This window comes from Gopherus flavomarginatus, chromosome 4, assembly GCF_025201925.1.
Source record: "Gopherus flavomarginatus isolate rGopFla2 chromosome 4, rGopFla2.mat.asm, whole genome shotgun sequence".
NCBI lineage: Eukaryota > Metazoa > Chordata > Testudines > Testudinidae > Gopherus > Gopherus flavomarginatus.
The window spans coordinates 79,984,228-79,998,888 of NC_066620.1; the positions used below are offsets into that span (position 1 = coordinate 79,984,228).

A 14,661-nucleotide genomic window follows, 5' to 3' on the forward strand; every position below is an offset into this window, starting at 1 on the left:
AATAGTTCTTGGCATGGAAGTTAAAAAATGGATATATCATTCTCTCTTTACAGGAGAGTTCCAGGGCATAAAAGAAAAATACTAAGCTAGATTATTTTTATTCATCTATTTCAACAATCCTGCAGAGAGAAAAAAGGTTCCATAGATAGATGACTCCACCTACCGGAAAGTAAACAAACAAAATATTCTGAATTACAGCCAGTATACAAGGCACCAGATCTTCATCTTCTCATAAGTCAGAACAAATCACAAGACACAAAACTGAAAATATATAGTACATTATAATAGAGAGACTACATTCAAAATTATAACTCCCTGGAATCTTCAGAAAGTCCTGCAGAGGAGGGAGGGAGGATTTTGATCACAACCAAAATGTAACTATATATTTGTAGCCGAAGTATACTGCGCTCCCATGGATTTAAAAAGCGAACCCAATGTTGTATTTTCAGAACTAAACAAAGATCAAGATATTTAATGGGAAGCACCTAAATCTTCATCACACCTGTAGCTGTGACAGATATAACAATTTCCTGCTATATCCTTGGGACACCTTATTGAATTAAGTTTAATTATCGTTAGCATCCATTCTATTAAATTAATGAATTAGTGTTATTGTGGGGTGAGACTGTATGTAACTTCTTGATGAGGGGGATGTGACAGATGTGAGAACTGGGGATTCAAAGGACTACATTAAACAATGTGCCAGAAGAGAATGGACATTTTAGAACAAAAAGTGTTAAGTGGTTTTCCTGGGGAATATCTAGGAGGAGGTGAATGCAAATCCCTCAATTCCAGTTATGCAAAACCCCAGTCTTTTGCAGCTATGCCCTGTCTGTTGCTGATCTAATTACTGAAGACTAAGATCAAAGGCCTGAGCTGTAAAAAGAAATGGCAGTCTGGCGGGCTGAGGATACCACAGCATAAGCAAGAAACTCTGCAGCCTGGAAAACCCCCAGTCAAGAGGGAGAGAGGCATAAGTCTCTACCCAAGAGAGGTGACAGATGAAATTAAGCATGACCTGCTTCTTATAAAAGGAAGAAGAAAAGGCAAAATAAAAGGAGAATAGCTGAAATGTCTTGCCGAAAGCTGTGTTGGGAAATCACCAGAAGCGAGTTTTCATAGTTCACTAAAAAACAGTAGGATATAAGGTGGTGAATGAGTCAGTTCTTGGCACACTGAGGCTTTACTCTGTGTTGGGGATCTTGTCTAAGTAAGTATATAAGTATATCCCTTCATGGAGCAGAGCTACAACTAGCATCAACAGGAGACAACAAAACCTTTGGAGCCTGAAGACAACTTGAATGGTAGGAAAAAGATTTGGATTCCTCAGACATCCCAGCTATCAGGCCTCATCCTCAAAGGAAACCTGCACAACACTTCCAGAAGATGAGCCTGGGAGCTTAAATTCTTAACTTTGCTAGACATTAAAAATCATGATCTTAATTAAGACACTGGATTTATGGCTTATTACAAAATTATATAACCCACTAACCTCCCTTTTTGTCCTATGACTACAGGGATGTTAACAGGCCACTTCACCTTGAATGGTCTCCTCTTAGAGTATGTACTAGCTACTTATGCTAAACTATCTGCTCAGTCTTGTATTTAGTGGTGACACTGAGTTCCTTTCCCAGACCTGAAGAAGAGCTCGGTAAGTTCAAAAGCTTCTCTCTCTCGCCAACAGAAGTTGGTTCAATAAAAGATATTACCTCACCCAGCTTTTTGTCTCTCTAATATCCTTGGACCTACACGGCTACAACACTGCATACAGAGAAAATGAGTCAGTTTTCTGGGAGGAGAGAAACTGAACCAGCAGAGCCCAAGCTGGACATCCTGGGGAGCCACCCAGAAATTTATATGACCTTGCTCTATTTATGCCTTGGAATCATCTCTCTCCCCCTCTCTTCTCTCTCCATCTTGTTTCTTTTTTACAAGGGCTTGAAGAAAGGACAGAATTGGAAGGGGAGTCAGACATGAGGCATGAACTTTATGCTTCTGTGTGGATTGATCAGAAGTGAGCATTAGTGGCTGTGACAAAGAATACTCTTTCTTCTTGCTTCCTGCTAGAGTGATGACATGCTATGGTTTTCTCTACTGGATGGAGGCAAGGCAACATACAAGTAATAGTATATTGTATACAAGAAGATTAAAATATACCTTTACTGTATACCACACATACCTTCAGAGGCATCTTTGCATGCTCATTTAATAGAGGAACATCAAACACTAATCTCCTCAGCAAGTGTTGCATCATGGAAGGCCTCAGTTGGCTGTAGGTAGACAGACAGTTTCAACAGAGCATACAATTAGCTTTTATGCAATAAATAGACAATGCATTAAAGTAATCACACACTCCAAGGATCTGTGCCAATTGTCCTACTCCTTCAGATAGTGCCAAATCCATAAAGTGATGTAAGTTTGTTGGTGACACAGAAGATTAAAAATGTGTGGGAAGGAAATGGAGCGCAAACAATAACAGAGGCATTCTAAACAAAACTTCCAGAATATGCTACTTCCAGCTACGTTCCAGTGTGAACAATATAAATTACAAAAAAAAAATAAAAAATTGTGAAACCACAAGCTCTGAAATAGAGAAGTGAAGGACAGGTGCAAAACAGGAAATGTAATATTCTGAAACTATATTTGGTAGGGGCAGAGACAGCTCAGTGGTTTGAGCTGTTGCCTACTAAACCCAGGATTGTAAGTTCAGTCCTTGAGTAGGACATTTAGGGATCTGGGGCAAAATCAGTACTTGGTCCTGCTAGTGAAGGCAGGGGTCCCTTCCAGTTCTATGACATAGGTATATCTCCATTTTTTTTATCACCATGCATACTGTAACACATAAAAAAAGCACATAAGAATGATCTTTTGCCAATATTATTGCATTGAAGAAGCCATATAAGCTAAGTGTTGACATACTATACTAGGGCCCAAAGAGTACTGGGCATCAGATGGAATGAGAACAAACAACAGGGATTTGTCTATATGCTACTCTATAATAGGCAGAGAATATACATATAAAAAGTCTCTCAATAACAGCAAACTGTGAACAGATATGATATTGACATTATCAAGATTAAAGTATTGTTATTAACTAATATGAACTAAGGTTTAGGAAATATGACCTTTGAGAAAAGGTTAAAAAAACTGAGCATGTTTAGTCTCAAGAAAAAGACAATTGAGGGGGAAATTTTAACAGCCTTTTAATAGCCTCACTGACAGTAGGATTGGCTTTATATGGAGCAAGAGAGATTTAGGTTACATATTAGGAAAAATCTTTCCAACTATAAGTTAAGTACCAGAATAGGTTACCAAGGAGTGTTGTGGAGTTCCCATCACCGGAGGTTTTTAAAAACAGATTAGACAAGCATCTGTCAGGGACTGTCTAGGTAAAATTGGTCCCACCTCAGCACTAAATGGACTAGATGATCTCTCATGGTCCCTTCCCACAGTATATTTCTATGATTCTATAATATATAGCATAAAGAATCCAGTACAGTGCTTTTATTTGCCCTGAACTTCAAAATTACCACCAATAATACTAGTCACTTTTGAACTGACTGGGAGGTTCATTAGGAAAAAATCATATGGGTTAAAATTTTCAAAAGTGCATAAGTGATGGAGGTGCCTAAAAAGTCCCACTGATTTTCAGTGGGACTTAGGTTCCTGAATGCTTGCACATTTTAAAAATGGGACCCGGGCATGTTTGAAAATTCTGCACTTGGGCTGCTAGACTTGAGAAAGGAGAACATAGGCAAAAATTCCAAGATGGAAAGAGGGTGGCAAAAATGCAACGATAGGTTGGAGAGTGTGCTGATCGTGAACTACTATGTAATTAAAGATCAGCTAGGATTTAAAATGTAACTGATAACTGAATAGCTTCAGCAAGCAATATAAGCATCTATAATAAATCACCACACGGTCCTATCAGTTTGCAATGTTAAAAATACTCTTAAAAATGATACTCTATTATGTTCCTAATTCCCTATTTATATAGAGTTTTGTCCCCAATGCTGTGTGTTCTCTTAGTTGCTTAGTGTGGTTAATTAAGAAGAATCTGTTAATAGAACAATAACTGAAAATTGCATCTACATGTAATTACCAACTGTGCAACTTGAATACAGTCCAGTATATATTTACACCTCTACCCCGATATAACGCAACCTGATATAACACGAATTTGGATATAACACAGTAAAACAGCGCTCTGTGGGGGCGGGACTGCGCACTCCTGCGGTTCAAAGCAAGTTCACTATAACGTGGTTTCACCTATAACGCGGTAAGATTTTTTGGCTCCTGAGGACAGCGTTGTATCGGTGTAGAGATGTATTTAATATATCTTTCCCAGACTCTCCAAAAATGGAAAAATACAGCATCTGAAGAGTGACAGTGTATTAAATAAAATCCATAACCATGCTACTGATAAAAGGTGACATGTAGTTAGCTACTCAGCTTTCATGCTCTTGTATATATCACATCTCAGTATAGCAATCATTCTTTCTGTGGTGTCAGGGATATTCACTTACCCACAAATAGAGAGTAAACATTCTTCAATGGAATCCCGCTGAGCTTTGGTAAGAGAGCAGCCCTTGGAGAGTCTGTACACAGTATGTAATAAGGAATCTATGAGGGAGGCATGGTGCTCTGTGCCAGCAAAAAGAGGAGCACATCTGGTCAACAAAGGCAAGACTGCAGTACAAAGGTATCGATTCAGAGCCAAGGCCATGTCTGTTGCACTCAGAGCAGCCTACAAAACAAATTAAACACTAACAATGAGACTTGTTTGATAAATATTGTTACAAAGGAAAATAACTACATTTTGCAGTTTTTGCTTTCATAGTAGATACAAAAGGAATTAATTTTCAAAGGCACGAAGGGGAAACTCTCCTCCCTACATGCCACGTATGATACATTTACACACTATTTTTTCAAACATACTGTAATTATTTTGTGGAAAATGTCAAAGAAGAAGGTGAAATTTGGAAAAGTAATGGGACTTAATACATGGAGAGAGACAGACAGACAATATACATCTTACAGCATGGACATTCCACTCTAACCTCCTATATTCAGTCACTTGTTACTTTCCAAACATGTCACTTACTATGTAGAGATTTTTCCAGATGAAAAATTATATTTTAAAAAATCCAATTATATATACTATTTTTCACTGAAAAACAACATGCTATATAGAGAGATGCCAAAAACAGGGATCTACAAACTTTTTATGATTATTCTACTTATAAACTGTATGATACATAGCTACACAGATATTATATACAGAGGTGGGCTCAAGCTGCAGAAATTATTTTGAACTGTCTAAAGTTAATGAAGCATTTGACATGGGGTTTTGGGTCAGCCATTAGAAAGACTGGTGCTGCTTACAAAATTCAGATGCATTTTTAGATTTTGAACACAACACATATTCAGGTCCACAAGGCTTTGTTTCAAGTCCTTTCTCTTTCTTTTACACATGAAAGGGAGTGTGTTTAAAGTATGACCTCTAGGTATTCACACCTCTGGTGATGTTGAGCTTTGGAACCTTCTGGACAATAAAGGCAATTGAGGCACTGAACAGTCAAAGTTGAGGTTATAGTAGGGTTATGTGGCCTCCAATTGCCTTGATTCCTTCTGCAAAACTCAAGCATTCTATGAAGTCAAAATTCCTGGAAAGGTTCACTTATTGGAATTGATGTTCTTGATGCTCATAATAAACTTGGCCCTACAGCGCCAAACCATCCCGTACTGACTTGACGGACATTTAAGTAAAAAGCAGCTTGCCTTGTTTCCTCACAAAAAAATCACTGGTTTATATTTCATTCACATTTGCAAGTTCTTTTCCCATTACTCTGAGGACTAAAAACCTTTTTTTTTTAAATGAAAACAAACTCTACAAAATCTGATCATGTCAAATATACATCAAGTGGACTATGTTTCTGATACCTCTGCTCTAGGGTGAGCTTTTACTGCTGCCAGCACAATTGTATCTTATCTGTTTTCTGTAATTATAGCATGATGTTCTGTTTAAAAACAAGTTTAAAGTTCCTGAAAAGAGACTACTGACATATAGTACCTTCTCGTTCAAAGTATTTGCTCTGGATATAGAGATTATAACTTGCTGATTAATGACAAATATTTTCCCTTTTAGCCTTGCAGAACCAACACAGCCAAGAGTAATATGGATTTTATTCCTTATCCTTCAAAAAAGGGCAAAAATTCAGTGCCACAGGCAGTAATGCCCACTTCTCTTCAGACTTTTTTGCCTCATTCCATCTGGAATTTTGAAGCCCAAGTCTCAGCCCTCAGACTCCCTTTTTCCTTCTGGCCCATATAGGAAAAATTATAAGGGACAGATGACTTAAAATAGGAGACAGGTGATTCCAAGGCAGAAATAGGATAAAGTCAAGAAAGTTCCAGAGGTAAGAGGCAGACTCAGATCACAGACTTCTGGAAAAGAAATCCTTTCACCCAGTTCCCTAGGGAGAGACCCTTAGTTATATCCACAGGCACCTGATCTCATTTTAGATGGAGGACTCAGGCTCTGAAAGTCTTTTTGCTGGGAAAGGCACTGGGCCTATGCGGGTTGTGGCCCTGGACTTGAGGTGTGAAGTCTCTATAAGACAAGCATTAACCTGGGGAATATGCCTCTTTGCTGCTTATTAAGATGTTCTTAAAGGTCAGCAGCACCAGAGGGTGCATCCAGCAAGTGGGACTGGACAGAGGCCACCTTGAAAGAGAAGAATGTTATTTTGTGCAGTGCTTGACAAAGTGAGGGAATTGTCAAATCAAAGAATTTAAATCTTTACCGTGTCTAAGGAAGCAGCAGCACGGAGATCTGGCAGAAAGCCAACTTCAAGGAGATGCAGAAGGAAATTCTGGTCCTCAATTCCATAGACTCTGTCAAGGAACAAAACCATGGCTGCCTTGTGATCTGGGCAAAACCCCGCTGACATGTCAGGTTCCACCACAGTACCATCTAAAAGGAAGCAATAAGGCTTCAATAAAAAGGATCATTCTGCGAAGGCAAGGGTAATGAGCATCTATTAACATCTGAACATTTTCCATGTGTTCATGTTACACAAAGGCAACCAGTTCATAGCTTGACTGAATAAAATGCATAAGGCAACCTAAATCCAGGTAAACCCTATAGTATAAGGAGGTGGTCTCATTCATACTCTGAGTGTCAAAGCAGTCACACTACTTGACTCTCTTATGCAACATAAGAAAAATAACCTGTTATATATTGTTTTCACTAAAAAGGTCCAATGAAAAGTGAGCAGCAGAATGATTCTGACTTGTATAACCCTGGAATGCAACATTAGTGAGAAGACCTGAAAGGCAGGCTCATTAAAAAAAAGAACGAGAGCAAGAGATTACAAGAAGAAAAACTCAAAAAGGACCATTTACTAGAAGATCTTAGAAGGTGATGGAAATTCAGAGCTATTTTCTGAGCTTTAGGAAGTTTATATATGAAAACTATCCTTTGATGACACAACCAAGATGCTGTTAGTAAAGGATCTATATAGTTATGTTTGAAAACATAACAGAAATGTTAATCTTTTTGATAGTTTCTTTCCAAATAATAATTTTTATTCCTGTATTTCATAGAATGCTGTTTAGTTATAACTTCTGTCTATAATATGTTCTTATTTGTAAGGTAAATTAGCATTGCTGTGTTTGTAACATTGTATTAGAATCAGGATATTCTTGTGCCGTAAGTGCTGCAGTGAGCCACGCTGCACGCATGCCTGCAAATGCAGTGGTAATTCTGCTAAATGCCAGCAACATGGGGCTGACTCTGCTCCTGTCATGACCCTGATGCAGGCTGACTTGGAGTCCCATTTAATTTTATGGGTCTCTGGTATGACTGGAATAACAGAGACTTGGTGAGGTAACTCACATGACTGGAGCACTGTCATGGATGGGTATAAACTGTTCAAGAAGAACAGGCGGGGGCAAAAAGGTGGAGGAGTTGAACTGTATGTAAGAGAGCGGTATGATTGCTCAGAACTCAAGCATGAAACTGGAGAAAAGCCTGTTGAGAGCCTTTGGGTTAAGTTTAGAGGCGAGAGCAACAAGGGTGATGTGGTGAGCATCTGCTATAGACCACCAGACCAGGAGGATGAGGTAGACAAGACTTTCTTTGGACAACTAACAGCAGTTTCCAGATAACAGGCCCTGGGTCTCATGGGGGACTTCAATCACCCTAATATCTGCTGGGAGAGCAATACATTTTTGGAGAGTGCTGGAGGAACTAACTAGGGGCCATGCTCCTCTTGACTTGCTGCTTACAAACAGGGAAGAATTGGTAGGGGAAGTAGGAGTGTGTGGCTACCTTGGCAGCAGTGATCATGAGATGGTTGAGTTCAGGATTCTGACAAAAGGAAGAAAGGAGAGCAGCAGAATAGAGACCCTGGATTTCAGACAAGCAGACTTTGACTCCCTCAGAGAAGTGATGGGCAGGATCCCCTGGGAGGCCAATATGAGGGGAAAAGGAGTCCAGGAGAACTGGCTGTATTTTAAAGAAGCCTTATTGAGGGCGCAAAAACAAACCATCCCGATGTGCAGAAAGAATAGCAAATATGGCAGGCGACCAGCTTGGCTTCACACAGAAATCTTTGGTGAGCTTAAACACAAAAAGGAAGCTTACAAGAAGTGAAAACTTGGACAGATGACTAGGGAGGAGTCTAAAAATATTGGTTGTGCATGCAGGGGTGTAATCAGGAAAGCCAAAGCACAACTGGAGTTGCAGCTAGCAAGGGATGTGAAGGGTAACCAGAAGGGTTTCTATAGGTATGTTAGCAACAAGGTGGTGCTCAGGGAAAGTGTGGGACTTTTGCTGAATGGGGGAAACAACCTAGTGACAGATGATGTGGAAAAAGCTGAAGTACTCAATGCTTTTTTTTTGCCTCTGTCTTCACAGACAAGGTCAGCTCCCAGACTGCTGCACTGGGCAGCACAGTATGGGGAGGAGGTGAGCAACTCTCAGTGGTAAAAGAACTAGTTAAGGACTATTTAGAAAAGTTGGACTTGCACAAGTCCATGGGGCTGGATCTAATGCATCCAAGGGTGCTGAGGGAGTTGGCTGATGTGATTGCAGAGCCACTGGCCATTATCTTTGAAAACTCATGGCAATCGAGGAAGGTCCTGGACAATTGGAAAAAGACAAATATAGTGCCCATTTTTTAAAAAAAGGAAGAAGGAGTATCCGGGGAACTACAGATCGGTCAGTCTCGCCGCAGTCCCTGGAAATGTCATGGAGTAGGTCCTCGAGGAATCCATTTTGAAGCACTTGGAGGAGAGGATGGTGATCAGGAACTGTCAACATGGAGTCACCAAGGGCAAGTCATGCCTGACCAACCAGATTGCCTTCTATGATGGGATAGCTGACTATGGATATGGGGAAAGCAATGGATGTGGTATACCTTGACTTTAACAAAGCTTTTGATATGATCTCCCACAGTATTCTTGCCAGCAAGTTAAAGAAGTATGGGTTAGATGAATGGACTATAAGGTGGATAGAAAGCTGGCTAGATCGTCGGGCTAAACAGGTAGTGATCAACAGCTCGATGTCTAGATGGCAGCCGGTATCAAGGGGTCGGTCCTGGGGCCAGTTTTGTTCAACATCTTCATTAATGATCTGGACTGCACACTAAGATGGGAGGAGAGGTACTGCACACTAAGCTAGGGGGAGAGGTAGATGGACTGCACACTAAGCTGGGGGGAGAGGTAGATACACTGGAAGGTAGGGATAGGATCCAGAGTGACCTAGACAAACTGGCGGATTGGGCCAAAATAAATCTGATGAGGACAAGTGCAGGGTCCTGCACTTAGGATGAAGAATCTCATGCACTGTTACAGGCTGGGGACTGATTGCTAAGTGGCAGTTCTGCAGAAAAGAACCTGGGGATTACAGTGGACAAGAAGCGGATACGAGTCAATGGTGTGCCCTTGTTGCTAGAAGGCTAATGGCATATTGGGCTACATTAGTAGGAGCACTGCCTGCAGATTGAGGCAAGTGATTATTTCCCTCTATTTGGCACTGGTGAGACCAATCTGGACTACTGCATCCAGTTTTGGGCCCCTCACCATAAAAAGAATGTGGACAAATTGGAGAGAGTCCAGCAGAAGGTAAAGAAAATGATTTGGGGACCGGGGCACATGATTTATGAGGGGAGGCTGTGGAAACTGGGCTTATTTAGTCTCAAGAAGAGAAGAGTGAGGGGGGATTTCAATTACCTGAAGAGGGGTTCCAAAGAGAATGGAGCTAGACTGTTCTGAGTGGTGGCAGATGACAGAACAAGGAACAATAGTCTCAAATTGCATTGGCGGAGGTCTAGGTTGGATATTAGGAAACGTTATTTCACTAAGAGGGCGGTGAAGCACTGGAATGGGTTACCTAGAGAGGCGGTGGAATCTCCATCCTTAGAGGTTTTTAAGATCAGGCTTGACAAAGCCTTGGCTGGGATGATTTAGTTGGGGTTGGTCCTGCTTTGAGCAGGGGGGTTGGACTAGATGACCTCCTGAGGTCTCTTCCAACCCTAATTTTCTATGATTCTATGATGGTCCCACACGTGGGTGCAGGGCTATGCTGACGAGGAGTTCAGTGCAGGATCAGGATCACAGTGTACGTCTCAATTAGAGCTGAAAGGTGTAAATTCCAGTTTGAGGAGATACACCTGCTCTAGCTCAGATCAAGCTGGCACACTAAAAGTAGAAGTGTAGCCACTGTACACGAGCTATGGGAGGGACTAGCCGCCTCAAGTACAATCTGATCCAAGACCATAGGTACATACTCTGGGCAGCTAGTCCCTCCCACCTTCTGTGACTACACTTCTATTTTTAGTGTGGTACCTCAATCAGAGCTAGTGTGGTTATGTTAGAATTTCAACCTACCTTCCAGCTCCAGTGTAGGCATACTATAAGTTAGTTCTGCTGAAGATAAAGAACAAATAACAAGATTGTACTGCCAGAACTAGGGATTAGATTATCAATCTCTCAGAAAAAGAGATGGAGAGTTGGATTTTTTTTAATTTTTTTTTTTTAAGAAAAAGAGAGAAAATATATTTGTGGGTATAAAGGCCTGGATTGTCCCTACGTACCCGTTGTGGAGCTGCCGATGTGTCACACCTTAATTTTCCCTGATTGGGACAGCAATAAATTCACTTCAACAGCCCAGGGCAAGGACAATCCAACACACACTAACAAAATAGCATGTCCTTTCTAACAAGCTTTCTGGACAGGAGCCATCACAATGAACAGTTTGTAAGGTTCTCACCTCAGCACCCTGGTTCAGAACTCCCAAATGATTGAAGTCGACAAAACAAAATCTGACTTTGGTGAGGTTAGTCTGCCAAAGAAACCACCACCCACTGCAGCCTGTGTGGCTCCTTGTCCCTCGCCATACTCCCTGGCTCAGTTAAGCTTTCTGTTGCATGCTGTTTAATACAGCCTCACCCTAGGGCAGAGCAAGTCTTGATTACACTCAGGCTGTCAGGGCCTTGTGTTCTAGTTTGTCCTATAAGCAGTACACTCCATCACAGTAGGATTATTTTAAAAAAAAAGGTGTTAAGGGGTTCTTCATATCTATTTTTTCATATCATATCATATTATTTTCCAGAAAAAAAGAAAAAATTCTATCTGAAACTTACCAAAAAATGACAGGCTCTTAAAGGCTTAAAACAAAAACATTTCCTTAAAAAGTGAAGAGAATAAATAGTATGTGCTAAAGTGGGGATCAAGTTCCAGTTTCTGGTGTCAGCATCACAACACTACTGTCACCCTTCCCCTCCAGCAACACTAACATGGAGGAGCACGAACAGCCGTGTGATACTTGCGCCCAGTGCACATGCTTCAGGAAAGAAGGTGTTCTCAGTGTTATTATAGATTCAGAAACGGTAATATTGTGGCATAGTGATAAAAGTAGGGCTCTATAGTAAAAGCTGAGGGGCTTGTTCCATTCTCTGAGTGTCAATATATTCTGAAAATACAGAAATTGTGTGTTTAATTTCCAAGAAGGAAAACAATAAATAACATCCATGATATTTTAAATGGAATGGTTTAAATAAAAAAATCAGATAGACTTTTTTATAAAAGCCAGATATGAGCAATGGAACCTATCTTAAGTGGTACCACAAGAAGCCATCTAAGTTTGCTTGCTGAATAAATTGCATTGGAAATCTTGAAGATACATTAAACTTGTTCCTTAAGACAGAGGGTGCTTAGAAGGTGATCTTTCATGGAACTTATCTTGTTCTATTCCCTGTAATTAGCCTTCTCTATTTTCCCTCATGAGCACCTTCAAAAATTCCCACTTTGTCTACCATTATTAGATCTGATGGCCATTCTGGACCCAATGATGATCCCATCGAAATCAGTTAAGATTTTGCCACAGATTTAAAAAATGAACGTAGAATCACTATCTAGAAAATCAAAGGAAGTGCTATGACTTTTCTAGCTCACATCATGAATAATTAAATTCCCCACTGTGGGAAATATCGATATAAATATTCACATATTAATAGCCAAATTCAAAAGAATGAGTTAGTGGGGGAGAAAGAAATGCTCAGCAATCATCTTACCTTTAGCTATTGTTGGCATGTGGAAAGGAATGCTAATTACACCCACCAAATCTTCCAGGGGAATCAAAGACCGCAGAATTGACCTGATCCTAATGGCTTCCCCTTTGCCAGCATGGATTAGCTAATGAAAGAGTAACAAAAAATTAATAATAATATTTTTTTCCTGTAACTATATTTGCCTGCATACTTTAGAAACCTTCAGAAGTACATTTTACAAGAATGAGTGCTGAGTCAAATGCTAATTAAATATACACATTTTACACAATATATATTTCATTTGTGGGACTTAGAGCTATGAAGATTTTGTTATTAAAGTAGAATAACCACATTTTCATGGTGAAATGCTGAGACACTTGGGGAAGAGGGCAGGGTGTCAACATGTAGTAGGCTTGGTGAAAGAAAATCCATGAGATACTGATGAGTTCAGCTATTCTATCATCATCAGCTTCACTGCCTTAATTGGCTTATGGCTCTTTCAGGGTGACCAGGGGTTTATGAAAACTAGGTCAAAATAATGTTTATTCTCCAAACAAAACAACACAAAAACACATACAGAGAACTTATAATATACATACTTCCAGTTTTTGAGGATGCCTAACCCTGTATAAACGTGACATTTGGGGGACCCTGTGCAAGACAGTGTTATTTTAGAGAAACGAGGCCATAGTTTGAACTTCAATGAGCATATGTGGTTCCTACCTCATACTTCCCACTCCCACTTGTTAGTTTGCCTCATCCATTTGTGGCATCTAGTCATAACCCAGGCCCCAGTCCTGAAAAAAATTACATACACATTTAAGTATGGGAGTAGCCCTAATAAATTTGGCAAGACCACTGACATGCATCAAGTTAAGCATGTGCATAAGTCTTTGCAGGACTGGGGCGTAGACTGTAAACTCTCTGCTGTAGGGTCTGTCTATTTATCATATATCTGTTTAGCTCCTAGCACAAAGGTCCCTGATCACTGACTAGTATCCCTGAGTGATGCTAATACAGTACAGAGATCATGATGGAATACCACTGTGTATTTCTGGGTGTGGAATTGATTGTTCATGTTTTAACGGAAGGCAACATACTTTCTTTTATATGTGAGTTCAAATGGATGTAATGAGAGTAAAAAAATACTGCTTGTTTAAGAAATAGTTTACAGCTGTGAAAAAAAGCGGGCAGTTTCGTCTGGACAGTCTCACTACCACATGGGAGAACTTAGTTCAAGAGTATCTTTTTGACGCTGAAGGCAACTGTATGGGATATTTTCAGTCTCCTGGTAGAAAAGGAGGCAACCTGACATTTTGCTTTGTGCCTGTTAGTGACTGCAGAAATGCACAATGGGTTACAGTGAGAGACAAAACACTGATTCAGGGATTCTCCAAAATTTTTCTTTGATTAACCTTCTATTGTATTCAGGCAAAATGGTGATCTTCGAGCCATGTGGTATATCTTGACTGATTCTCTGATTTCCCTACAAGCCCAAACATACTGGTACACCCACTGGAAATTCTGCACATGTAAGAAGAGCAAATTACTGGAGCTCAGATTCTGAAGGCAGAATTTTGCCTCTGCACAGGTTACACGGAAATCCTTAAAAAACTGGCAACTGGACATTGGTTTTAACTAACATCAAAATAATCCCACATACCGTTTTTTTAAATCACATCTGCACATTTAAATATTATACTGGCATAACTTTGTTTCAGTACCTAAGGGATAACATGTATTGCAGTGAAAAGGCCAATGAACTAAAACACCAGACTATCAGTAAGAAAATAGCAGTACTTGCAGAGACAAAAAACTTACATGCATTTCAGGGGCACAGCGCCCTAAGAGGTCAATCAAAGCAGCATAAAAGGTCATGATGGCATTTCCCATGTGGATAGTGTCATCTTCTTCTTCCATCTCACTTTTATTTATTTGTGAAAGGAAACAAAATATGAAAAAAGACTTGAGACTTTTTCATGAGCTATGAAAAGCTGGCGCAAAAGTCAGCTAACATTTACACTGGTTCAAATCCAGGGAGACTCCATTACCCTCAGAGAAGTTATTCCGGATTTATACCAAAGCAATTGAGAGCAGAATTTGG

General features: G+C 40.1%; 1 protein-coding gene and 1 long non-coding RNA gene across 7 annotated transcripts in view; one reads left to right on the forward strand and one right to left on the reverse strand.

Annotated features, from left to right (window-relative positions):
* RYR2 (ryanodine receptor 2) overlaps nt 1-14,661 on the reverse strand; it is a 727,531-nt gene that overhangs the window by 223,793 nt on the left and 489,077 nt on the right. For all 6 annotated transcript variants that reach the window (XM_050950348.1, XM_050950346.1, XM_050950344.1 and 3 more), the window contains 5 exons: nt 14,379-14,481; nt 12,582-12,702; nt 6,807-6,976; nt 4,527-4,747; nt 2,180-2,270 (listed from right to left, as the gene is read on the reverse strand). In XM_050950348.1, the coding sequence (XP_050806305.1) occupies nt 2,180-2,270; nt 4,527-4,747; nt 6,807-6,976; nt 12,582-12,702; nt 14,379-14,481 (706 nt within the window). The remainder of the gene's footprint in view (nt 1-2,179; nt 2,271-4,526; nt 4,748-6,806; nt 6,977-12,581; nt 12,703-14,378; nt 14,482-14,661) is intronic.
* Nucleotides 1-14,661, forward strand: part of LOC127049568 (uncharacterized) — an 838,950-nt gene that overhangs the window by 212,751 nt on the left and 611,538 nt on the right. The gene's annotated exons all lie outside the window — the stretch shown is intronic.